Source organism: Rhineura floridana, chromosome 4 (assembly GCF_030035675.1).
Source record: "Rhineura floridana isolate rRhiFlo1 chromosome 4, rRhiFlo1.hap2, whole genome shotgun sequence".
NCBI lineage: Eukaryota > Metazoa > Chordata > Lepidosauria > Squamata > Rhineuridae > Rhineura > Rhineura floridana.
In genome coordinates this window covers 171,108,854-171,135,142 of record NC_084483.1, presented here as the reverse complement: position 1 = coordinate 171,135,142, position 26,289 = coordinate 171,108,854, and the positions used below count along the sequence as shown (strand labels likewise).

General features: G+C 39.7%; 1 protein-coding gene across 9 annotated transcripts in view; it reads right to left on the bottom strand.

The window, feature by feature from the left end:
- Positions 1–1,279: 1,279 nt before the first annotated feature.
- ESRRG (estrogen related receptor gamma) overlaps positions 1,280–26,289 on the bottom strand; it is a 791,879-nt gene continuing 766,869 nt past the window's right edge. For all 9 annotated transcript variants that reach the window (XM_061625191.1, XM_061625194.1, XM_061625192.1 and 6 more), the window contains one exon: positions 1,280–5,040. In XM_061625191.1, coding sequence (XP_061481175.1) covers positions 4,796–5,040 — 245 coding nt within the window. In that variant the 3' untranslated portion in view covers positions 1,280–4,795. The remainder of the gene's footprint in view (positions 5,041–26,289) is intronic.

Below are 26,289 nucleotides of genomic sequence, written 5' to 3'. Positions count from 1 at the left end.
AAGACTGTAGTTTGAAGTGAGTTTATGTTATTGTGCTGTTATACTGAAAAGAGTTGTTCTTTTTACAAGTTGTTTGTCTTAGCCATAGTTAAATGCTACACCTGCACCAACAACTCATGGCTAAAGAGGAAAAAACTTAAGAGCAAGTTAAGCCATGGTTTCAGCAACAAATCATAATTGTTATGAACCATGGTTAAGCACTGTGTCTGGGCCAGGCATTGCAGGACAAAAAGCCCAGTAAATAATAGTCCTCATAATATCATAAATTTGTTACAAAAATGATATATTTTTGAAGATTTCCTATCTAATAACACCTCCATAGGTTTATCTTATTCAGAAATAAGAGTTTTGTTTTAATTAGGAATCTTCTTGAAGGCATTCTTTACAAACACAATATACCAGGATCAAGACTTAACCTGGTAGTTGGAGTGAATGAAACAGCAGGGATGAAAACTTGGTTGTCTTTAGAAATCTTTGTGCCATATTCCCCAGAGACTGACTAGCACAGAAGGTGAGAAACATGTTAAAACAAATGACAAATTACTATCACAACAGGCTAAAAAGCAAAATTAGTAGTTGTATAATGACTCCAAAAAAGTTTTTTGGGAAGCAGAAGTTGACTCTGTGGTAAGAACATGCAACCTTTCTGACTCAAGCCTGAGGTGTTTTTTCCTGATACATTTAAATCAAAGCCTGCTATGGTCCTGACTCCTGTAGAATTACTAATGATAATAATTAACACCAATCTACATTACCACTTGCCTAGCTTTTGGGCTTGCAATTCATAAATCCTATTGCAGATAATAGCTTTTTTTAAAAATAACCAAATTATCCAAATTAGCAAAACAAACTAGTAATGTTTTAGGAGTGGAATGATTAATTTAGCTGTTAATGAAGAAAGCCAATATAGCCAGTTATAGATTGTGGTAATATAATCTCAAAGTTGCAGGGAACTTTTTTTTACGACACTGACTGAGAGGTAACGTGGCTTGATGTAGAGATGTTTTAAGATTAAGTAACTGCTTGTCAGAATGAATTCTAGTATGCTAAGAGACAGTCTGCATATTTAGGAGTATGCAAAATGACTATACCACACTGAAATTCATTTTGACAAGTCTTTATATAGCATGTTGCCATGTGGCTACATTAGCGTAAGGGTACAATTCCTACCGCTCTCCTAAAAGTATTGCTTATTGATTTGATTCCTTGATACAGAAAAGCAAAAAAAAAGCAAAACAAAATCCACAACACTAAAATTAAAAGCAATTAAAAGTGGAAGCTTGTTTAATATTGCTCTACCATCATCCTGAAAGGCATAATTTGAGTTACACATCTGAACTGATTGGAGTTACAGAACCATATCTCCTTTTTGCATTTAACAATATATACAATATAAAATAAATACATTTACACAAATGGACATTGGTTGGAGCACACAGTATGATATACATCACAAAAATATACAGTTGATTGCTTTACAGATGTGAAGCCCATCTACAGCTATAGATATGATTTTTTTCATTTTTTTTTTACTAGTGGTTATTATGCAACTCCTGGATTATAACAAGCAGCTTAATTAGTTTTTTCCCCTCTTTTGCGATCTTTGCACAATAAGACTGCCATAAAGTGTTTTCCTAGGCAGGTAAACAGAGACGCTTAAATAATTAAAATACAATTACCAACACCCATTTTCTCTTCCATAAGAAAAATAGCAGTTTTAAATTTTTTATATCTTTTTATGTTAGCATTTAAATGCAAAATAGTGGAATAAATACAACAATCTGATTTGATTGAAACAAATGTGTAACTTCCAGGAGTCACACAATCATATTGCTTTAAATAAGGGGGGGGGGGAGAGAAACAATAAGGAAAAAAATTAGTCCAGGGAAAATCCATGAAAAACTTCTCCTTCATGTTGAACTGAGTGGGGGACTCAAGCAAGACCATAGAGGTCCTACACAATACCCTTTCATTTCAATGGCTTGTGCAGAAGAAATTTCATATGGATTTTATTCCCCTAAATGACAGTTATGCTTTTTTGAAATCTTCCCCAGATACGTCACATTAAATAAGTGAAAATTTTGTTCAGCAAGATTTAAGATGAATGTTATTCTAATGCCTGTGCAATGTGTCTGTGTTTCAGTTAACAATGGTACAGCCACGAGATATTTGTTCATTGCAGCTCTAAAAATTACTGAAAACCAAAAATAAAAATTGCACTGTGTTCCTTTAACACATTCCATCTTTCTTAAGTCTTTGTATATTTTGCTATTCTTTTCTGAGTGTGTTGTTTGGCTATTGACCCTGAAAACCCAAGTTCTTCGACGTTATACAGAAAAAACAATATTTATATTAGACATTTTTATATACATATATAGTGTAGTTGAACAATAGCAACTTAAACCCTGCACAAATTTTCTGGAAAATAATTATTCTGCACTCTTACATATATAAATAATTTTATAGAATCAGCACCATTTCCCTGCCCCCTTCCAGGAGTTGTGAGGTTTTGCCATTTTTCAAAAGGGATGTGCCAATTTCCAAACTCCTATCACACTATTAATTTCAAGTTATCGGCCAACTCAATGAATTGTTAATGATGATTTATCTAGGATCACACGACAGTCACTTCTCTACTGAGAAAAACACAATCTACAAGAGAATCCCATATAGCTAATGAGAGATATACAGTATTTCTAGCACAAGGTTGATGTATCATCAACCTGCTGTATTTTGTTTAAAGCACACGAGTAGCAATAATTTTGGAAACGTGTCTGCATTTTTCCAAAAAAGGTTTTGCAACAACACAGAGCAAGTTAATAACAACATCTGGGAGATGATTGGATGAAAGCTATATTTACAGCATTTAAAAATTAGACTTATCTATAATCTTGAAATATTCAAAGGTTTATTTCTAAGCTATACATAGGTATTCTATAATAAACTGTTACCGAAATTATCCCTTGTTTTGAAAATATTATGATTTCAATGTGTATTTGTCCATAATGAGTACTTGGTTGGATTTTTTTTTCAATTTCTTAATTATTACTAGGAAGAACCTTATTACCAGAAGGAATATACTACTGAAATCTCCTGAGGAATTTTACATCCAATATTGTCTCTAATTCTACCCTGTGTCTATAAGCACACGCCACAAGAATCCAAACACCACAAGAAGAACAAGACAACAGTCTCTGAATGCAACATAAAAAATTCCAAAAAGCACAGCAAACATGAAACATTGAAAAGCTGAACTACATTTCTTTTGTTTGTTAGGATTACAATTTTAATTACATTTGTGTACATAGAATAAGGTTGTTCACATAGAACAGGGAGCAGCTACTAACACTGGTACATTGGTATAGCATTTGATGGAGGTTATTGTTTATTGGTTATTTAGCGACTGTAGTTTTCTGGGGACATCTAATTGGTTTATACATTAGATTACACCTCTTAAGAGTCTTGAAATCAACCCTACTTTTATGCTGTTGACAGCACTGGTTGAAAAAACAAGTATACTGGTTAGGCTGTTTGTTTAAAAATGGCAATCTACCCAAAATAATATATTATAAAATAAATTAATAAATAGTGGGTACAAGTGCTAAGTTGTTGAATTTGGTCAGAGGCTGACTATTGTGATATCTGATTTTGCCTTATTGCTAGTTGGGGTGGGTTGAACTTTGGAATAAAGTCTGCAATTTTGTAAATGACAAGCCATATTATTAACATACAATATCATGTAGCAATTGTACCTTGACCGTACAGAAGCACTTCGTAACTTTTTTTTTAGATTCCTATTTGACATGGCATCTTAATATGTTAGACTACTGTGATATATTGTAGGTGTAATCAAATCCTTTGTTTCAGTGAACACTTAGATATAAATTGGAGCTCATGCGAAGAACGGGATGTCTTAGACCAGACTGGCACACAACATAAATTGCATCCGTGATAATATGCACCTTCCCTTCAACTATTGCTTGAGTAAGATAAATTCCCACATTAACAAATGGCTGAAAAGTGGTAAAGCTGGTAGAAAAAAATCTTCCATTAGTAAGAAGAACCGAAACATTTGTTTTAAAAAAATCTTCCTTCAGGATTCAATTGTCCTTCATTAAATGTTTGTCATTGTTCAAGCCAGCACAAAAATGCAGTATTTATTTATTTTTCCTCTTTAGTATTGCATGAATGAATAAAGCTCAAACTATTCCCTGAAAAAGTTACATCGTAGCTAACCTAAGAAATATCTGGAAGACTTGAAAAAACAATTAAGGAATCAAATGCCTGTAACTGATCTAGATGGAAATGCAATGATAAGAAGCAGCCAATGCATTGTCATTGGAGTCGTCTAATTAGAGGCTGCTCTTGTGAAACCTAATACTGCATTCAGTCAGTTCATCGTGTTGTATTGTACTGCTATTTACGATGGTTTTCTTTTGATTCCTTTGTCATTGGGGCATTGTAGCTCGTAATAAGTTCACTGGCATCCATATTATGGATTTCCATCCTTTGGCAGGCCGGGCTTCCATCTATTAGAGACCTCTTTTTAAAAGATTCAGCAGCAAAGGGGAAAAAACAAAGAAAAGAAAAACAAGAACAGTAAAAGAAGAGAGAAATGAAGAAAAACTGCACAGAATATAAAGATGCTGCTTCTTAGACTTGCTGCTAAGTATCAGTGCAGTCATTTTAGTTTCCTTAATTTAGATGCTAAAGTTTCTTTGTCATGGTTTTCTTGTTTATTTTCCCTTTCATTAAAATCTCAACTTGCACAGCTGGAAGGCCCAGGATGCTTTAGTCAGACCTTGGCCTCCAGCATTTCCAAAAAAAGTTTGTGCATGGGGACTTTGCCTTCCAGTTTGATGTTGTAGAAATGCTGCACAGCCTTAGTGGAGGTTTGCCTCAGCAGTGGCAGAGTCATCAGCATCTTGCCAGCCCGGCGTGGGTCTTCCATATGTTGCCCGGCCTCATAATCCTGCAGTGCCTCGTGTAAGACATCTTGAAGTTTCTGAACTGCTTCAACATCTTCTATGTGCATTGAGTCTGCAAAATAAAAGGAGTAACAGTAGTTTTCAGTTTTTATTCCAGAAGGCAGGATTACAATGCCAGTGCTCTAGACTGTAACCTGCACTGTAATAAATGGCAGCACAATAATAATTTATAAATTTACCCAGCATTTTCTGGGTTCTTTTATGAGTAAGTTTTACCCTCTTATTACCATATTGAACTGGAAAATGTTTGGATCGCTGGTGTAATTACAATTGCTTCCTGTGCTTGGTTTATATAGATTAAGAGGAACTAGCTCTGAAATCTGCACGGATATTTTCTTTTTCTTAATTTATAAAGCCATTTTTATTAAGTTTTCTTCATCCCGTTTACAGACCTGAACTCCATATTTTTTCAAAATCTATTTCCTAGATATGCAGAAAGCTCAAGAACCTAAAAACAAACCATCTAAAAGTACACAAACTATGCTTTCTGAAGTCCTATGTCTAATTAGAGGTTTTGGAAATTTACAGTTTGTGGTGAGATTTACTCAGAGAAATCCAGACAGTCCTAATTTTATTTTGGGCATCAGATGCTCATTGTCCAGAGTTGTGGGTTAGGATTTCTGGTTTAAAAGTGCTCAGGTGCCATGTTAAGACCTCTGACGCACATTTTGAAGACCCACTGCCAGTCAGAATAGCCTGTCAGCAATGGTCTAACTTACTATAACTGTTGGATAGTATGGCTGCCCAGGCTAGCATAGGCTGTGGAGTCCATCTGGTTTGTTTCTTACATTGAGTGTGAACAGTGTTCCAGACAGAAGAGTATCTGTTCTTTCCCTGGAATCATTCCCCAAGTTCCTTGTTGTGCCCCTTAGCACTCAACCAGGAGCCTGAAACTGCAGTCCAGTTGCACCCTACGGGTTGTATCTAGCTAAGACTTTGTGCAAGTGGAATCACTTGTGCTTGTGCCTCCCAAATCTGTCCTGGGTGTTTCCCCAACTCTCTAGAGCAGATTTGGGAGCAGAGCAGTGGCACACAGGGGAGACATTACATCGTATGAGTGCAAATGCCCAACTGGATGTAGCTGGATTAATCCCTTGACTTTATTAGTCTAAAATTAAACGCTGTCTAAGATGTACACCATTAGGCACGAAGTTAGACATGACACAGGAAAAGTTCTTCACCATGGAGTTATACACATTTTAGCAACAGCTGTGGGACAAGGGTATTGGATTGAGACCATGGTGCCAGAGAGGCAGGGATTAACTCTTTCCTATCCACCACTTTCAGATTAAAATCCATTCCGCAAAACTGCTGTTTTTCTTGTCACAGAACATACACAGATCCATATCATGTCTAGTTGTGTCCAAGGAATTACAGCTGATGATCTACCTTCCTTTCACACTCTTAATTTTGAGTACTTCATTGCTTTTAACTTACAGACCCCCTTTAGGATGCACACCTTAACGTGGTGAGGGGGTTTGAGAGTGTTGAAGAAACTGAGAGCAATGCCGTCAGGAGACTAAACCAAAAGGCTAGACTCCTAGCAGGGGCACCCAAGGCGGAATGGTCAAAGCTGAGACACCAGACTAAGATGCATCCAAACTCAGAGGAAGGCAATGGTAAACCACCTCCGAATATCTCTTACCACGAAAACCCTATGAACAGAGTATCCAAAATACAACACGTGATAGTGCTGGAAGATGAGACCCCCAGGTCAGAAGGCACTCACCGAGCTACTGGGGAAGAACAACAAAAAGCGGACAAGTACAAGCAGCGCTGTGAATAATGACGCAGCTGGGTCAAAGCCGAAAGGAAGCCCTGACGCTGATGCGCACAGATGCGAAAGGAGAGTCCGGAGTTGTACAACACACACAATAGGAACATGGAATGTGAGAAGCATGAACCAGGGAAAGTTAGAAATTGTCAAGCAAGAAATGGAATGTATCAACATTACAACATTACAATACTTGCCGTGAGTGAATTAAACTGGACGGCAATGGGACATTTTCAATCAAGCAACTACAAAATATTTTATGCAGGAAATGAGAAATCAAGAAGAAACAGGGTTGCTTTAATAGTGAGAAGTGATGTAGCAAAAGCAATTAGGAGCTACAATGCAAGGTCTGAGCAAGTGATATCAATGAGACTAAATGGAAAGCCTATTAACATAACCATAATCCAAGTCTACGCACCAACGGCAAAAAGGAGATAGAAACACAGTCAGAACTCTAAATGCAACAATATACCAACTAGTACGTAGGGACAAAGATAACTATTACAATATTGTATAGAAACAGAAGAAGAGGACAACAAAAAGGGAAGAACAAGAGCCCTATTTCAAAAGATTAGTGAAATGAAAGGGAAATTTAAACCACGAGTAGGGATGTTCAATAATCAACACGGGAACACACTGACTGACCGAGATGAAATAAAAGGAAGATGGAAGCAATACACTGAAGAACTCTATAAAAGAGATGCAAGGATGACAGATTCATTCACAGAGGAACCGTATGATGAAGAACCAGAAATTTTAGAATGTGAGGTAAAAGCTGCTCTTCAAATACTTGGAAGAAACAAATCACCAGGAATAGACGGCATACCAATAGAGTTGCTACAAGCTACTGAGACTGAATCTGTCCAAATTGTGACAAAAACCTGTCTAGAAATATGGAAAATAAACAATGGCCCACAGACTGGAAGCGTTCAATATATATCCCAATTCCAAAGAAAGTGGATCCCAGGGAGTGCAATAATTATCGAACTGTTGCCTTAATATCCCATGCAAGTAAAGTAATGCTCACAATTCTACAACAAAGGTTCTTACCATATATGGAACGAGAAATGCCAGACGTCCAAGCTGGATTTAGAAACTGAAGAGGCACCAGAGATCATATTGCAAACATACGTTGGATAACGGAATGGAGCAAGGAATTTCAGAAGAAAATCACCCTGTGCTTTATAGATTACAGTAAAGCCTTTGACTGTGTAGATCATGAGAAACTATGGAATGCTTTAAAGGAAATGGGGGTGCCACAGCATCTGATTGTTCTGATGCGCAGCCTATACTCTGGACAAGAGGCTACTGTAAGGACAGAATATGGAGAAACCGATTGATTCCCAATAGAAAAGGGTGTGAGACAGGGGTGTATTTTATCACCCTATTTGTTTAATCTGTACACAGAACATTTCATATGGAAAGAGGGATTGGACCAAGATGAAGGAGGTGTAAAAATTGGAGGGAGAAATATCAATAATTTAAGATATGCAGACGATACCATACTACTAGCAGAAACCAGTAATGATTTGAAATGAATGCTGATGAAAGTTAAAGAGGAAAGCACAAAAGCAGGATTACAGCTGAACGTTAAAAAGACTAAAGTAATGGCAACAGAAGATTTATGTACCTTTAAAGTTGACAATGAGGACATTGAACTTGTCAAGGATTATCAATACCTTGGCACAGCCATTAACGAAAATGGAGACAATAGTCAAGAAATTAGAAGAAGGCTAGGACTGGGGAGGGCAGCTATAAGAGAACTAGAAAAGGTCCTCAAATGCAAAGATGTGTCACTGAACACCAAAGTCAGGATAATTCAGACCATGGTATTCCCGATCTCTATGTATGGAAGTGAAAGTTGGACAGTGAAAAAAGCAGGTAAGAGAAAAATTAACTCATTTGAAATGTGGTGTTGGAGGAGAGCTTTGCGGATACCATGGACTGCAAAAAAGACAAATAATTGGTTGTTAGAACAAATTAAACGAAAACTGTCACTAGAAGCTAAAATGATGAAACTGAGGTTATCATACTTTGGACACATCATGAGAAGACATGATTCACTAGAAAAGACAATAATGCTGGGAAAAACAGAAGGGAGTAGAAAAAGAGGAAGGCCAAAGAAGAGGTGGATTGATTCCGTGAAGGAAGCCACAGACCTGAACTTACAAGATCTGAACAGGGTGGTTCATGACAGATACTTTTGGAGATCACTGATTCATAGGGTCGCTGTAAGTTGTAATCAACTTGAAGGCACATAACAACAACAACTTACAGAAGGTGTCAAATAAGGCATGCGTATGTTTTTGTTTGCTGTGACATTTGCTGTTATGTTGCCGTTTTGTTACTGCTCTTTTATTATTTTTGTTATTATGACATCGTTTTTGTAATTGCTGTTTACTTTGTTGTAAGCCGGTCTGAGCACAATGTTTTGCAGAAAGGCAACATACAAATTAAAAGGATATATGCCTTGATCCAGGAAACTATGTGAAACATTGAGACTGAGTCTGGGCTCCAGCATGGGAAGATGAATATAATTCTGCATGTATTAGCTACACGCCTTCACCTATCCTAACTAGTGTTTGGGTCTGTTCTGCTGATCCATTTGACAAAGCCCCTAGTTTCTGAACATAGGTTATTCTAGATTTGGATCAAGAATCAATGATATGTAAGCAGTTTGCTGTTTTTACATTTATTATTTATTATTATTATTTATTTATTAGATTTATATTTTGCCTTTCCATTAGGAGCACAGGGCAGCAAAGCACTAAAAATCATAAAAACAGACTTTAAAATATATTACAACAAAGAATCCTTAAAACCATTAAAACAAAACATCTTAAGAACATAAGAACATAAGAAGAGCCTGCTGGAACTTGTTCAAGGTGGTGCATATGGATCCCCTCCCTTTCCATTTTCCCCTTACATAGCCCCTGTGAGATAGGTCAGGCTGAGAGACTGTGTCTGGCCCAAGGTCACCCAGTGGGCTTCATGGCTAGGTGGGAATTTGAACCTGGATCTTAGTCCAACAGTGTAACCCGCTGGTGTTAAGAACATAAGAAGAGCCTGCTGGATCAGGCCAGTGGCCCATCTAGTCCAGCATCCTGTTCTCACAGTGGCCAACCAGGTGCCTGGGGGAAGCCCGCAAGCAGGACCCGAGTGCAAGAACACTCTCCCCTCCTGAGGCTTCCGGCAACTGGTTTTCAGAAGCATGCTGCCTCTGACTAGGGTGGCACAGCACAGCCATCACGGCTAGTAGCCATTGATAGCCCTGTCCTCCATGAATTTGTCTAATCTTCTTTTAAAGCCGTCCAAGCTGGTGGCCATTACTGCGTCTTGTGGGAGCAAATTCCATAGTTTAACTATGCACTGAGTAAAGAAGTACTTCCTTTTGTCTGTCCTGAATCTTCCAACATTCAGCTTCTTTGAATGTCCACGAGTTCTAGTATTATGAGAGAGGGAGAAGAACTTTTCTCTATCCACTTTCTCAATGCCATGCATAATTTTATACACTTCTATCATGTCTCCTCTGACCCGCCTTTTCTCTAAACTAAAAAGCCCCAAATGCTGCAACCTTTCCTCGTAAGGGAGTGGCTCCATCCCCTTGATCATTCTGGTTGCCCTCTTCTGAACCTTTTCCAACTCTATAATATCCTTTTTGAGATGAGGTGACCAGAACTGTACACAGTATTCCAAATGCGGCCGCACCATAGATTTATACAACGGCATTATGATATCGGCTGTTTTATTTTCAATACCTTTCCTAATTATCCCTAGCATGGAATTTGCCTTTTTCACAGCTGCCGCACACTGGGTTGACATTTTCATTGTGCTGTCCACTACAACCCCGAGGTCTCTCTCCTGGTCGGTCACCGCCAGTTCAGACCCCATGAGCGTATATGTGAAATTAAGATTTTTTGCTCCAATATGCATAATTTTACACTTGTTTATATTGAATTGCATTTGCCATTTTTCCGCCCATTCACTCAGTTTGGAGAGATCTTTTTGGAGCTCTTCACAATCCCTTTTTGTTTTAACAACCCTGAACAATTTAGTGTCGTCAGCAAACTTGGCCACTTCACTGCTCACTCCTAATTCTAGGTCATTAATGAACAAGTTGAAAAGTACAGGTCCCAATACCGATCCTTGAGGGACTCCACTTTCTACAGCCCTCCATTGGGAGAACTGTCCGTTGATTCCTACTCTCTGCTTTCTGCTTCTTAACCAATTCCTTATCCACAAGAGGACCTCTCCTCTTATTCCATGACTGCTAAGCTTCCTCAGAAGTCTTTGGTGAGGTACCTTGTCAAAAGCTTTTTGAAAGTCTAAGTACACTATGTCCACTGGATCACCTCTATCTATATGCTTGTTGACACTCTCAAAGAATTCTAATAGGTTACTGAGACAGGACTTTCCCTTGCAGAAGCCATGCTGGCTCTGCTTCAGCAAGGCTTGTTCTTCTATGTGCTTAGTTAATCTAGCTTTAATAATACTTTCTACCAGTTTTCCAGGGACAGAAGTTAAGCTAACTGGCCTGTAATTTCCGGGATCCCCTCTGGATCCCTTTTTGAATATTGGCGTTACATTTGCCACTTTCCAGTCCTCAGGCACGGAGGAGGACCCAAGGGACAAGTTACTTATTTTAGTTAGCAGATCAGCAATTTCACATTTGAGTTCTTTGAGAACTCTCGGGTGGATGCCATCCGGGCCCGGTGATTTGTCAGTTTTTATATTGTCCATTAAGCCTAGAACTTCCTCTCTCATTACCACTATTTGTCTCAGTTCCTCAGAATCCCTTCCTGCAAATGTTAGATCAGGTTCAGGGATCTGCCCTATATCTTCCACTGTGAAGACAGATGCAAAGAATTCATTTAGCTTCTCTGCAATCTCCTTATCGTTCTTTAGTACACCTTTGACTCCCTTATCATCCAAGGGTCCAATCGCCTCCCTAGATGGTCTCCTACTTTGAATGTATTTATAGAATTTTTTGTTGTTGGTTTTTATGTTCTAAGCAATGTGCTCCTCAAATTCTTTTTTAGCATCCCTTATTGTCTTCTTGCATTTCTTTTGCCAGAGTTTGTGTTCTTTTTTATTTTCTTCATTCGGACAAGACTTCCATTTTCTGAAGGAAGACTTTTTGCCTCTAAGAGCTTCCTTGACTTTGCTCATTAACCATGCTGGCATCTTCTTGGTCCTGGTGGTACCTTTTCTGATCTGCGGTATGCACTCCAGTTGAGCTTCTAATATAGTGTTTTTAAACAACTTCCAAGCATTTGCGAGTGATGTGACCCTCTGGACTTTGTTTTTCAGCTTTCTTTTTACCAATCCCCTCATTTTTGTGAAGTTTCCTCTTTTGAAGTCAAATGTGACCGTGTTGGATTTTCTTGGCAATTGGCCATTTACATGTATGTTTAATTTAATAGCACTGTGGTCACTGCTCCCAATCGGTTCAACAACACTTACATCTCGCACCAGGTCCCGGTCCCCACTGAGGATTAAGTCCAGGGTTGCCATCCCTCTGGTCGGTTCCATGACCAACTGGTCTAGGGAATAGTCATTTAGAATATCTAGAAACTTTGCTTCTTTGTCATGACTGGAACACATATGCGGCCAGTCTATGTCCGGGTAGTTGAAGTCACCCATTACTACCACATTTCCCAGTTTGGATGCTTCCTCAATTTCATATCTCATCTCAAGGTCTCCCTGAGCATTTTGATCAGGGGGACGATAGATCGTTCCCAGTATTAAGTCCCTCCTGGGGCATGGTATCACCACCCACAACGATTCTGTGGAGTAGTCTGCCTCTTTTGGGGTTTCGAGCTTGCTGGATTCAATGCCTTCTTTCACGTATAGAGCGACTCCGCCACCAATACGTCCTTCCCTGTCCTTCCGATATAGTTTATATCCAGGGATAACTGTATCCCACTGGTTTTCTCCATTCCACCAGGTCTCCGTTATGCTCACTATATCAATGCTCTCCTCTAAGACCAAGCACTCCAGTTCTCCCATCTTGGTTCGCAGGCTCCTAGCATTAGCGTACAGGCACTTGTAAGCAGTGTCTCTCTTCAAGTGTCTTTGGCACTGGTGGTTTGGCCTGTGGTAATTTTGCTCTTCTGAATTTATATCCTGTGCCCCTGCTCTCACAATGCCTACTTCTAGGCCTACCCCTTTTAAAATTTCATCATTTCTTTGATCTTTATCCCAGGGGGAAGGTTTATTCCGAACCGGACCTTTCTCAGCTCCTGTCGGGTTTCCCCCCTCAGTCAGTTTAAAAGCTGCTCTGCTACCTTTTTAATTTTAAGTGCCAGCAGTCTGGTTCCATTCTGGTTCAAGTGGAGCCCGTCCCTTTAAAAACATCTTTAAAAACATCTTTTAAAAAAAGCTTTAAAAACATAATTAAAAGCAATTCCAACATAAACACAGACTGAGATAAGGTCTTTACTTAAAAGGCTTGTTGAAAGAGGAAGGTCTTCAGTAGGTGCCAAAAAGATGAGAGATGGCACCTGTCTAATATTTAAGGGGAGGGAATTCCAAAGGGTAGGTGCCACTACATTAAAGGTCCACATCCTATATTGTGCAGAACAGAGCTCCTGATAAGAAGGTATCTGCAGGAGGCCCTCATCTGCAGAGATTGACTGGGTATATAAGGAGTAAGACTGGTCCCAAGCTGTATAGGGCTTCGTACATCAAAACCTGGGAGTCAGGGACAAGCAGGGGGTCCCAGTGCTTGCAGCACTTACCTGGGACCTCAGTTGTCTCAAGAGACAGCAACCCAGAGGAGCGAGCAAGCAAACATCCAAATGCTCAAGTACTCACGCCCAGGACAGGTCTTCTTCAGTAACCCACTGCTGCAGCTGTTCCCTATTATTTTAATCACCTTAATTTCTTTCAGAAGTAACTTGGGGTATAACTTACTTTAAACAAATAAATATTTGAGGAATGTCTCTTCAAAAAACCCTGGCAACAAAGAGGTTAATAAGGAACTGGGTTTGTTCTTCACAAAAAAATAAATGTGTAAACTGAACAAAGAGAAAAAATATTTCAGCTCCTTCTCTGAAAAATGTACTTAATTATGTACAACTTTGGATCATTTAGCACATTTTATTGATTCTGATGACAGTTTATCCGTTATTACACATAATAGAGTCCTGTGGGGATTCTACCCATTTAACAATTCTGAGTTACAGTGACACATGCCCTAAGAAGCATGTAGTTATAACATTATGCATATTGTGTAACAATTAAATTTTAGAACTTAGCTATCTCTATATAGGAAAGGAAAGTAAAAATAGCAAAATAGTGATGGGTCCTCTTATGGAATGAAAACTGGTTAACCAGGAAGCAGAGAGCAGATGTAAACTTACACATTTTCACTATGGAGAGATGTGACTTGCTCTCCCACCCCCCAGAGAGGTACTGACAATAATGCTATTTAACTTCTTCATAGATGAGCCAGGGTTAGGAACAAGCAGTGAAGTAGTTAAGGTTGCCAATGACACCAAAGTAGAGGAACTCGCTCAGTCTGCTTTTTGCATTGGACCAACCCAATCCAATGCTCCCGGACTTGCTTGTGGATCAGAACAAAACTCCCAGTACTCATCTTTTATATACGCAATTGATTGATACAGTTACCATATTTTCAAGAGGTCTGTTCCATACAAAACAGGAATTGGCCTTTAGTGTAGTGGCACTTATTCTTGGAATCCCCTCCTGCTGTACATCAGAGAGGCACTGTTGCTTTTGTTTTTTCAGTCCTTATTAAAGACTTTCCATTTTCAACATGCCTTTTAAATGGCAATTTTTATCTGTGCTGTATTTGAAGTTGTTTATATAATATATATATGGATTGACTGCCTTCAAGTTGATTCTGACTTATGGGCGACCCTATGAATAGGGTTTTCATGATAAGCGGTATTCAGATGTGATTTACCATTACCTTCCTCTGAGGTTGAGAGGCAGTGACTGGCCCAAGGTCACCCAGTGAGCTTCATGGCTGTGTGGGGATTCGAACCCTGGTCTCCCAGGTGGTAGTCCAACACTCTAAACACTATGCCACACTGGCTCTGATATATATATATATATAGATATATAGATATAATGTAATGTAAATCGACAGTGAAAAAAGCGGATAAGAGAAAAATCAACTCATTTGAAATGAGGTGTTGGAGGAGAGCTTTGTGCATACCATGGACTGCAAAAAAGACAAATAATTGGGTGTTAGAACAAATTAAATGAAAACTCACTAGAAGCTAAAATGATGAAACTGAGGTTATCATACTTAATGAGAATACATGATTCAGGTTCATTCAGACCATGGTATTCCCGCTCTCTATGTATGGATGTGAAAGTTGGATAGTGAAAAAAGCATGCCATGGACTGCGAAAAAGACAAATAATTGGGTGTTAGAACAAATTAAACCAGAACTATCACTAGAAGCTAAAATGATGAAATTGAAGTTATCATATTTTGGACACATAATAAGACACGATTCACTAGAAAAGACAATAATGCTGGGAAAAGGGAGTAGAAAAAGAGGAAGGCCAAACAAGAGATGGATTGATTCCATAAAGGAAGCCACAGACCTGAACTTACAAGATCTGAACAGGGTGGTTTATAACAGATGCTATTGGAGGTCGCTGATTTATAGGGTTGCCATAAGACGAAATCGACTTGAAGGCACATAACAACAACTAGTTTTTCAATTGACTTTGGAAAGGTAGTATGAAGCACATATTTACAGTTTGGCATACAGCTTAGCATGCTTAAAACGACACCCTTTCCAATGTCTACTGAATGGATGCATTATTTGATAATATGGCTGAGTTGCATGGGAAGTAGATTGCCTTGAAAAATAAAAGACTGCTTTATTTCCACTCCATACACACAGTGTTATCTATCTCTAACTCATTTTCATGAGTTTGTTAAAGAGGCAGAATCAATACACTGAAAATCCCAGTTACAATATATTACAGAGGCAAGTGACCTAACAGTTGGGGGAAGATCTTGTCGTCTCAGCTGACCAGATATATTCACAATTAGGAAACTGTTTCTACAAAGCATGAATTCAAAGCATTTTTACCTTAGAAAATAATTAGAGCATGTATTTGAGACATTCTTTTTGTTTTATAACCCATCTTTTCCTTCAAGGAGATCAAGGCAATACACACTGTTCTTTCTTCCCTGACTCCATTTTAACCACAAAATAGGCTGAGAGACATGTTACGATGAATGGCTGGGTCAAGATTTGAGTCTGGGTCTCCTAGTCCTAGGCTGACACGCCAACTGCTATACCTCACTGGCTGTCAATTCCCTCCTCCCCAATCCAATTTTCTTATATAACTGGATTTCTTTTAACATCCCTTAAAATTCCTAAAGATTTTCCACACCTGTTAAGGAATTTCCAGATTTGCCCGATGGTCCCAGAAATCTCAAATTAAGTAGGGCTTTTGTGGGACTTTTGATGTTGTAGCCTCTTTTAGGGGGTGGCCTGTTCTACCACCTTTTAAATTCATATACTGTGGTTTTAAAAACTTTTTGTTTTAGTTTTTTTTTTTACATTGGATTTAAATCCTTTTATTGATTGTCAGTTGCTTTGTGCTCACTTCTGTGAAGAAAAGTGACTAATATATTTAATAAAAAAATTGGAAAAGCATTTCTGAAACTTAAGATTTTAACATTAGAATGTTAGGAACTGGAGAAGTTTCCTCCTGCTGTGAGGAGGGGAGGGATATATATAAATAAATAAATATTTTTGTGTTGTGAAGTAGAACATCAGCATACAAATGGATAATTAAAAAAGGAACATTACAAGAGTTCAGATTTGTAGGGATTATTAAACTGTACTGAATGAAGCACGGTTAGTTTATGCTTTGAGGAAAGCCTATGGAAACTGCAATCTGAAGACTGCTCATGCATGTAGCAAGTGTACTTGAAACTTTAATTTACTTCAAAAGACTTACAGTATTTCAAACTGTTTGTTGGATAGCATATCAGCTCAGTGAGAATTTGGCCATTTTATTGTGAGAACCCAAAAGTGATGGTGGTGCCCGACACTGTCCATGATACAGCACAAATCTCCTGTAAACTGTCAGTTGTCAGACGCAGGGCGCTTCAGTGGTGGTGACCTGCAAGGTGTGTGCAATAATTGTTTTCTTGCCTGAGAACAACATGGTGTACACAGGCAACAAGTGCAAGCTGTTGGCACTGTTGGAAGAAAAAGTGAGGGGCTTGGAACAAAGGGTGGTCACACTGAAAGAGTATTAATAGAAGATGAAGAGTTCTTAGATAGAAAGCTGGAACAACAGCAAAGAGAAGTATAGGAGGTGGAAGAAGAACAGCATGTTGAAGCAGAAGAGGAGACTGCTGTGGGGAGCAACACTGAAGTGCAGGAAACTCTGCAGAAAAGGATGACAGGAGCAGAAGAGCGAGAAGACATCCATCATTGGTGGAAATATGAAACAACTTCCAGGGACTTGAGGAAGAGACTAGAGGACAATCTGCAGAGGGAAGCTCAGTCAAGTGGAGGCAATGAAACCACGCCCCAAGACAAGAAGAAGATAAGAGTAGTAGTAGTGGGAGACTCTCTACTGCATTGGATTGAAACCCAAGTATGATGAGAATATCCATGGACTTGCCAGGTATGCTGCCTCCCTGGAGGATTGATTAGAGATGGGATGGAAGGGTTTCCATCGCTCATAAAGCCCACTGACATATATTCCTTTCTTCTCATCCATTTGAGAATGAATGATACTGCCAAGTGGAGCTACGAAGAAATTATGTCACACTTTGAAGCTCTGAGAAGAAACTCAAGGACTGTGGCGCCCAGATAGTTTTCTCGTCCATCCTTCCGGTACTTAAGAGGAGTGGAAAGAAAAATACTCCATGTGAATGGCTGGCTACGAAGGTGGTGCTGACACAAGAGATTTGGATTCTGGGACCACAGGCTATGCTTTCTGGAAGATGGATTGCTGGCAAGTGATGGGTTGTACCTTACAAGGACTGGGAAGAATGTGTTTAGCCACAGCATGGAGAACGTCATCAGTAGAGTTTTAAACTGAATCCTAAGGGAGAGAGAGACATAAACTTGGCGGTAACGACTAACAAAGGCTTGTGCACAGCAAGAGGAACTAAGGGACCGGCTCTAATGCGGGCCAGTAATAGGCTTCATAAAAATGTAGGAAGGAAGCCATGCCATAAATCACATGGTCTTCAATGTCTGTATACTAATGCCCAGAGTACAGGAAACAAACAGGACAAACTTGAACTCTTAATACAGGCCAGTAAATACAACTTGATAGGTATAACTGAAACTTGGTGGGATGACTCCCATGACTGGAATACAGGGACTAAAGGACATAACTTGTTCAAAAAGAACAGAGAAATAGAAAGGGAGGCAGAGTCATGCTGTATGTTAAAAATATATATCACTGCACAGAAATACAGAAGGATGAGCTTCGTAGCTCCAGCGAGAATATCTGGATTAAAATAAATGGGGCAAGGAATAAAAGGAACATGGTGGTTGGAGTCTACTACTGACCACCCAATCAAGGAGAAGGTGAGGATGAAACTTTTGCAAAGCAAATTGCCTAAGTTTCGAGGAGGCATGATGTAGTAGTAATAGGGAACTTCAATTACCCCAAAATCTATTGGGACACAAATTCTGCCAAGCACAGCCCCTCCAAGAAATTCCTGACTTAGGTTAGAGATAACTTCCTCCAACAGAAAGTAGAGGAAACAACTAGAGGATTAGCTATCCTTGACTTGGTTCTAACCAACAGAGATGACTTGGTGGATGAAGTGGCAGTTATGGGAACGTTGGGGGAAAGTGACCACACCAGAGTTCTTGATTTTAAAGGAAGCAAAAGCTGAGAGTTGTCATGCTCATATGCTGGACTTCAGGAAAGCTGATTTTAATAAACTCAGAACAATGGTAAGTAAGGTTCCGTGTCAAGAGACCCTAATGAGAAAAGGAGTCCAAGATGGGTGGGAGTTTCTAAAAGAAGAAATTCTAAAGGTATAATGGCAAATAATTTCATCAAGGAAAAAAAGGGGGAAGACAGCAGAAGAAGCCAGTGTGCGTTCACAGAAAGCTTAGAGAGAACCTGAAAACAAAAAAAGACACATACAGGAAGTGGAAGGAAGGCCAGACCGCAAAGGAAGAGTACAAACAGGTAGCATGGAATTGCCAAGATGGTGTCAGGAAAGCTAAAGCTGAGAATAAGCTGAGGCTAGCAAGAGATGTCAAAAGCAACAAAAAAAACTTTCTTCAATTACTTCCACAGTAAAGACAGAGAAAAGAAATGGTGGTACAGCTACTCAATGAGGATGGCAAAATGATAACAGATTACAAAGAAATGGCAGCCCGATTCCTACTTTGGCTCAGTCTTCTCCCAAAAGAGGGTTTATGGCCCTCCTGGGAAATGTAAACTTGAAGGGGCAGGATTGTAGTTTGAGGCTGATAGACAAATGGTCAAGGAATATCTAATCACTTTGAACGAGTTCAAATCTCCAGGGCCCGATCAACTGCATCCTAGAGTATTGAAGGAACTGACTGAGGAACTTTTGCAACCACTGTCTATTATCATGGAGGACTGGTGAACTGCCGGATGACTGAAGGAGCACTAATGTTGTCCCTATCTTCAAAAAGGGCAAAAAGGAGGAACCTGGGAACTACAGACCAGTTATAATTCTGGAGCAGATTATAAAGTGGTCCATGTGTAAGCACCTTGAAAACAATGCAGTGATTACTAGAAGCCAACATGGATTTATCAAGAATAAATCCTGCCAGACTAATCTTATCTCATTTTTTGATTGGGTCATCTCCCTGGTAAACTGTGGGAATGCTGGGGACATAATATATCTCAACTTCAGCAAAGCTTTTCACAAAGTGCCCCATGATATTCTGATTAGCAAGCTAGCTAAAGGTGGGCTGGATGGAACAACCATTAGGTGGATCCACAGTTGGCTACAGAATTGTACTCAAAGAGTGCTTATTAATGGTTCCTTCTCAAACTGAGGGGAGGTAACGAGCATGGTACCACAGGGCTTGGTCCTGGGTCCAGTGTTCTTCAACATTTTTGTTAATGACTTGGATGAGGAGGTGCAGGGAATGTTTATCGAATTTGCAAATGATACAAAATTGGGAGGAAGAGTTAATACCTTGGAAGACAGAAAAAAAATTCAAAGGAATCTTTACAGGCTGGAGCATCGGGCTGAAAACAACAGAATGAAATTTAACAGGGATAAGTGCAAAGTTCTGCACCTAGCAGTGATGTGGCTGCAAAAAAGGCAAATGTTATTTTAGGCTGTATACTATAGTCAGCATGAAGTATTATACAGCCACAAGTGTGGCTCCATACAATAGTCAGCATGGATTTTTTGCATTCTCAAACGTTACATTGAAAATACCCTCATGCCATTCTGATGCTTCCCATAAGCTCATTTCAGAACAAAACCTTACAAACCTTACAGTCCTGAACTCAAAAATGCTTGCTTAACAACCCTCTAAATTTTCATGGTGATACACAAAACAGCCAGAGAGAAACGAGAGTTCAAAGTGTAAAAATCGAGAGAAAAACAGACCCCCTTTGGACTTTTTTCTATCAGAGTTCTAATAATATGTTGAAATTAATTAAAAATCAGCCATGTTCACAGAGTACCTGTAATCCTGTTACTGACCTTGCCCCATACTCTGACCTTCATCCTCTGCAGTTTACAAGTTTAAAAAATACCTGGCTGATTTTTAATTAATTTAAGAAATTAAACTTGAACTCAATGATAATATCGGGCATGCTCAGTAAGAACCAACTGTCAGTGTTCTAAAAACCATATTCACAGCTACTTGGCTTGCCTAATCAGGGGGCCACACCCAAACCAGACTTTGATTTCACTTGGGACAGTAACGGATTCCCCCAAATAATCCTGGGGAGTGTAGTTTGTGAAGGGGGCTGAGAGAAGACTCCTATTCCCCTGACAGAGTTCCAGTGGCCAGACTGGTTTAACAGTTGACTGCTCTGACTGAAGCTCTGTGAGGGGAGCAGGGTGTCTCCTAGCAACTCTCAGCACTCTTCACTAACTACACTTCCCAGGATTCTTTGGGAGAAAGAATGAGTGTCTAAAGTGAAATAAAGGTTGGTGTGGATGTGGCCAGGCACAGCTTTGGTTTAAATTTGGGTGGGAGGCTACATGTGATAATGATAATGTTCACAATGTTTTCCTTTTGGAAAAGGTTTTCCCCTCTGCCCAGTGCCCACCCACCTAATCCCCTCTCCTCCCTGCCCTCCTCCTCCCCTTCCTGGCCTCCTCCCCCCAGCCCCTCCCCCAGGTCATTTTAACCTATCCTAAGCATGATTGCACAGGAGTAAATCCCACTGAACTAAAAAATCATGCAAATGATCAAATCTGCCCGCCTCTCCTCCTTCCTCCTATCTCTTCTCTCTCCCTTCCTTCATCCGCTTCCCATCCCCTCCTTCCCACTCCCTCTGTCCTCCCCTTCCTCCTCCCCTATGGACAGATTTACCTACCCTAGGACTATGACCTGGGATACCAGAGTTCGAATCTCCACACAGCCATGAAGCTCACTGGATGACCTTGGGCCAGTCACTGCCTGTCAGCCTCAGAGGAAGGCAATGGTAAACCACCTCTGAATACGGCTTATCATGAAAACCCTATTCATAGGGTCACCATAAGTCGGAATTGACTTGAAGGCACTTCATTTCATTTTCAATCATGATTGCATGGAAGTAAACCCCACTGAACTCAGTAAGTTTGCAAATGATAAAACCTGCCCTCCCCTCCTCCTCCCTCCCATCACCTTCCTTTTGCCCCTTCCCTCCCCCTTCCCTCCCCTCCTTGCTCCCCTCCCCCATGGTTAGTCTTACCTATCCTAGCCATGATTGCACAGGAGTAAATCCCACTGAACTCAATAAGCATGCAAATGATCAGACCTGCCTTTCTCTTCCTTTCCCTCCCTCCTCCCTTCTTCCTCCCCTCCCCTCTTCCTTCTTCCTCCTCCCCTGCCCACTCTAGGCTTCCCTCCCCATGGTCAGTTTTACCTATCCTAAGCATGATTGCACAGGAGTAAATCCTACTGAACTCAATAAACATTCAAATGATCAAACCTGCCCCCCTCCTCCCCCTCCTGCCTGCTCCCAACCCCCTCCCCCTGCAGTCAGTTTCACCTATCCTAGGCATCATTGCAGATGAGTAAATTCCACTGAACTCAATAAGCATGCAAATGATCAATCCATTCTCAGCAAACTTGCACAGGATTCCATTTCTTACCTCCTGGATTAAAGAGCAGAGAAATTCACTAATAGGCAAAACGCCTCGCGGTTTAAGAATGTACCTATAGCCAACAATTATTTCTATCAAACTTTAAAAAGCAGGGAAATTGGGCAGCTATAGTGAATGCACCAGGGGAGCAGGAGACCTGACCTCCTGTCTGAGATCTTGTACTACCCTACCAATTTGTCAAAATGCAAACACAATTTGGGTTGGTCTTTCACAGTCCACTCTACTTGGCTATAGTTATATTCTTAAACTGTAACATTTTATGCCTAATAGTGAATAGTTTCTAAATCACGTGAAGTATCGGTTCCCCTCTATTCAGCACTGGTTAGGCTTCCAGGTTGCAGACAAACAGTAACGGGTTCAGAGGAGTGCAATGAGGATGATCAGGGACTGGAAACAAAGCGCTGTGAGGAGAGACTGAAAGAACTGGGTATGTTTAGCCTTAGGAAGAGAATACTGAGGGGAGATATGATAGCACTGTTCAAGTACTTGAAAGGCTGCCACACGTAGGAGGGTCTCTTCTTGATCATCCCAGATTACAGGACACAGAACAATGGGCTCAAGTTACAGGAAGCCAGATTTCAACTGAACATCAGGAAAAACCAATTACCTAGGGAGGTGGTGGGCTCTCCAACATGGAGGCATTCAAGAGGCACCTGGGCAGGCACCTGTTGGGTATGCTTTAATTTGGATTCCTGCATTGAGCAGGAGGCTGGACTCAATGGCCTTATAGGCCCCTTCCAACTCTATGATTCTATGCAAAGTACCTGAAGGAAGGGGAGAGAGCCCTCACTCTTTTCCAGTGAATGACAACCTGTGTTGTGGTCTCGAGCAACCAGCATGTTTGCTGATGATAATAATGGCATGTACTGATCACCTGACACCACTGAATAGTCATGATGGTATAAGCCTGTCCATTCACCTGGTCCCTTGTAAAAAAGCAAGCTCCATCTCTATTGATTTCATCAAATTTAAGCATCTCCTCTAATCACATCCTAATCTATCTCCAAAAATGCTGTTCTTCAAGCTTGGGTCCTCAAATATTGTTGGACTGCAACTCCCATCATCCTTGTCCATTGACTAAGCTGGCTGAGGTTGATGGGAGCTGTAGTCCAACAGCATCTGGGGGGACCCAAGGTTGCAGAACAATGTCCTAAAATGTTAGGATTGGCTGTCAACATTTCTTAACAATGGGTCATGAAGACAGCCAACCTTTCAAACATTAAGATAACAGAAATGGCAGCAAAAACAGAATAGCTGATGTGAAATATATTTGCATGGATCACACAGTGGAGTCCTAGCTTCCTCAATGGGTTACCCTAGTATTATTGATAAACTGCAGTAGATGAATGCACTGAAGCATACTGAGATTTGTGTTGGCTTTGTTATGACTGCCATACGTTTCATTGAATACTTTTGCTAAATGGCCAAGGAAGAAGCCCATCCTTGGATGATTCTTGTGTATGAAACAAACACACACCTAAAACACATGGAGAGATTCTAAGCTATGCAACGGCAATGTAGTATTTTAAATGTTTGCTGTATACATAGACTATAAAGTCCAGGAATTCTGCCCCCTCTACTTTAACCTTTTTAGTGTGACAACCGGCCAGAAGTAGATGCTGCTTCTCTGCTACCTACCGCATTTGGGTGCCACTAATGGAAGTGATCTGGTGGAATATTGCAGCATGCTCATGCAGTGCTTGTCAGGTGGCATAAGGAGCCAATAGGGTTTCCTCTGTCTGTACAGAACCTCAGACTGACCCAGCATTTTAGTCTGAGCAAACATCTCTAGAGATAAAGCTGCTGTCAAACTACCTACTATGTTGACCAGACATACAGCTCCTTGCCACCTGGCACTGTATCTTGAGAGTGCCACCCCAAAGTAAACTACTGGATCTTTTCTCCACTTCACTATTTATACCTGCCATGGCAACTCTATTATTATCCTTTTTGGTGTTACAATTAGGGCTTGTTTGGGAGGGGGTTATTTGGTCCTGTTTTTGATACAAATTTACTTAATTCACACTTCCTGAACCAAACATGCAATCAGAAACACAGCTATTCTTTGAAATTTGTACTTCTCTGAATTTTGTGATTCGCCAATCAAAAACTAACTACTAAGAAAGATATATTAGGGGACAAGTGCACAGAAGTATATTAGTGACAATAATGTGCAAAAATGCATTATATTACAGATATTTGCTTGCAAATATATCTATTATAATATAAACTTCCATGGTGACCTTCAAAAAGAAATGGATAAACTGAATTTAAGATTGGAAAAATGAGAAACTGACAGAAATCAAAATTGGAAGATTCATCCATTCCTAGTTACAATGAGCAGCTTTTTAAAGAGTTCAGTCAGTGACAGAAGGTATCTGTATCTGGTGTGCAAAAGGAATTGGAAATTCTCTGGCACTTGAGCTGATTGGAGATGCAAAATCTTTTTTAAACTCTATAGCCTAAAAGTACAAACCACTGTTTCGTTCTTGATGAAATAATTTAAAAACCTGTGAACCTACACCTTTCCATTTGGCATTTCCCAATCAATACATGGGAGCACTTAGTAAGAGCACTAAGTGACAGAGAGAACCCCTTTTATTATGCTGCAAACAGTTCACCTGCCTGTTTGCCTGAAGAAATTGGTACATACATGCTTTGGAAAATATTCAAAGGCATTTTTTCTGCGCGAGTAAATAAAGCACTCATTGGTGCCAAATTGTTTGTTGCCCACAGTACATAGCTGAAGATTGGGATTTTTTCACCTCCAGTGTTTTCAAATTACTTGGCAACAGCTCCTAGCCAATGTTCATCACCAGTATTTTGGAGTTACGTAAATCCATTGATTATTATTATTATTACCAATTGTATTGGACTCAAATCAAGTGGCTTGTTTTTGCTAATGACTCATCTTTAGTCATGGACAGATACAGTATATCTGCACTAACCAGAATGGGCAACATTACAGCCAACTGATATCTGTCAGCCTTATTTATTTATTTATTTATTATTTTATTTATATCCCACCCTTCCTCCCAGCAGGAGCCCAGGGCAGCAACAAAAGCACTAAAAACACTTTAAAACATCATAAAAACAGACCTTAAAATACATTAAAACAAAGCAACTTTAAAAACATTTTTTAAAAATCTTTTAAGACATCTTAAAAAAAAGACTAAAAAACATTGTTTTTTAAAAAAGATTTAAAAACATATTAAAAGCAATTCCAACACAGATGGAAACTGGGATAGGTGTCAACCTAAAAGGCTTGTTGAAAGAGGAAAGTTACCTCATGGAGCTTTGTTGTGAGAATAAAAAATGGGAAACATCACTCTGAACTTTTTGTAGAATTGATGAACAAAAATGTATTAAATTAAATAACACAGAGGTGGAAGTTCTGCATTTATGCAGACCCATGGAGGGTTAGGAGTGCTTGTCTTTGGAGAACACATGCTAGGCAAAGCCACTTCCCTTTCCACCAGCCAACTGCATCCAATACTTAAGTAGGTGATATCCTGGACACAGGCTGAATCCCAGAAGATGGGGGAAAGGAAAAACAGCAGAGCTGCATCTGGCCAGCCTCCTGCCCATTACAGTACACTGGGAAGCTTACAGGGGCTGTTCATTCAGGCTAATGGAGCTATACTAGCAGATCCAATGACCCATTTTTCCCATCTCAGTTCAAACCAAGAGGTGACTATGAAAACCTGGGGACAAGATAGGAGAGTGCATCAGAACACATCTGGACCTCCTCTGCCTCCTAACCTGAGCTGCAGATATTCATAAGTCTTCTTGAACAAATGTCCTGTTTCAAACCATTATGAATTGAATTTACATTGCTTGTGATATTTTTATGGACATGGGTCTTATATGTTTATGCATGGGTGGAACAGGGAAGTAGGTAGGAAGGTTACCATTAAATCAGTTCACTGATTTAGAGCATAAAAGAACATTAATTATTATTGATAATCAAGCCAGATGTTTATGCTAAGCTGATAATTTCAGTGAATGTCATACTAAATCTCTGCAGGTCAGACTGACATACTCTCTCAATCACTTCCAAATATTCAGAGGTTAGCTGCCTTTGAAAATGTTTAAAAGTATTTCTATACAATGTATTTGGTTTCTAGTTTTATAAATAATCCCATTTGTATCAGTAACTATATGGCTACCATATATGATGGTTCATAATATTATGTTAGGGAACGATACACTCATCCTTGTACAAATAAAATG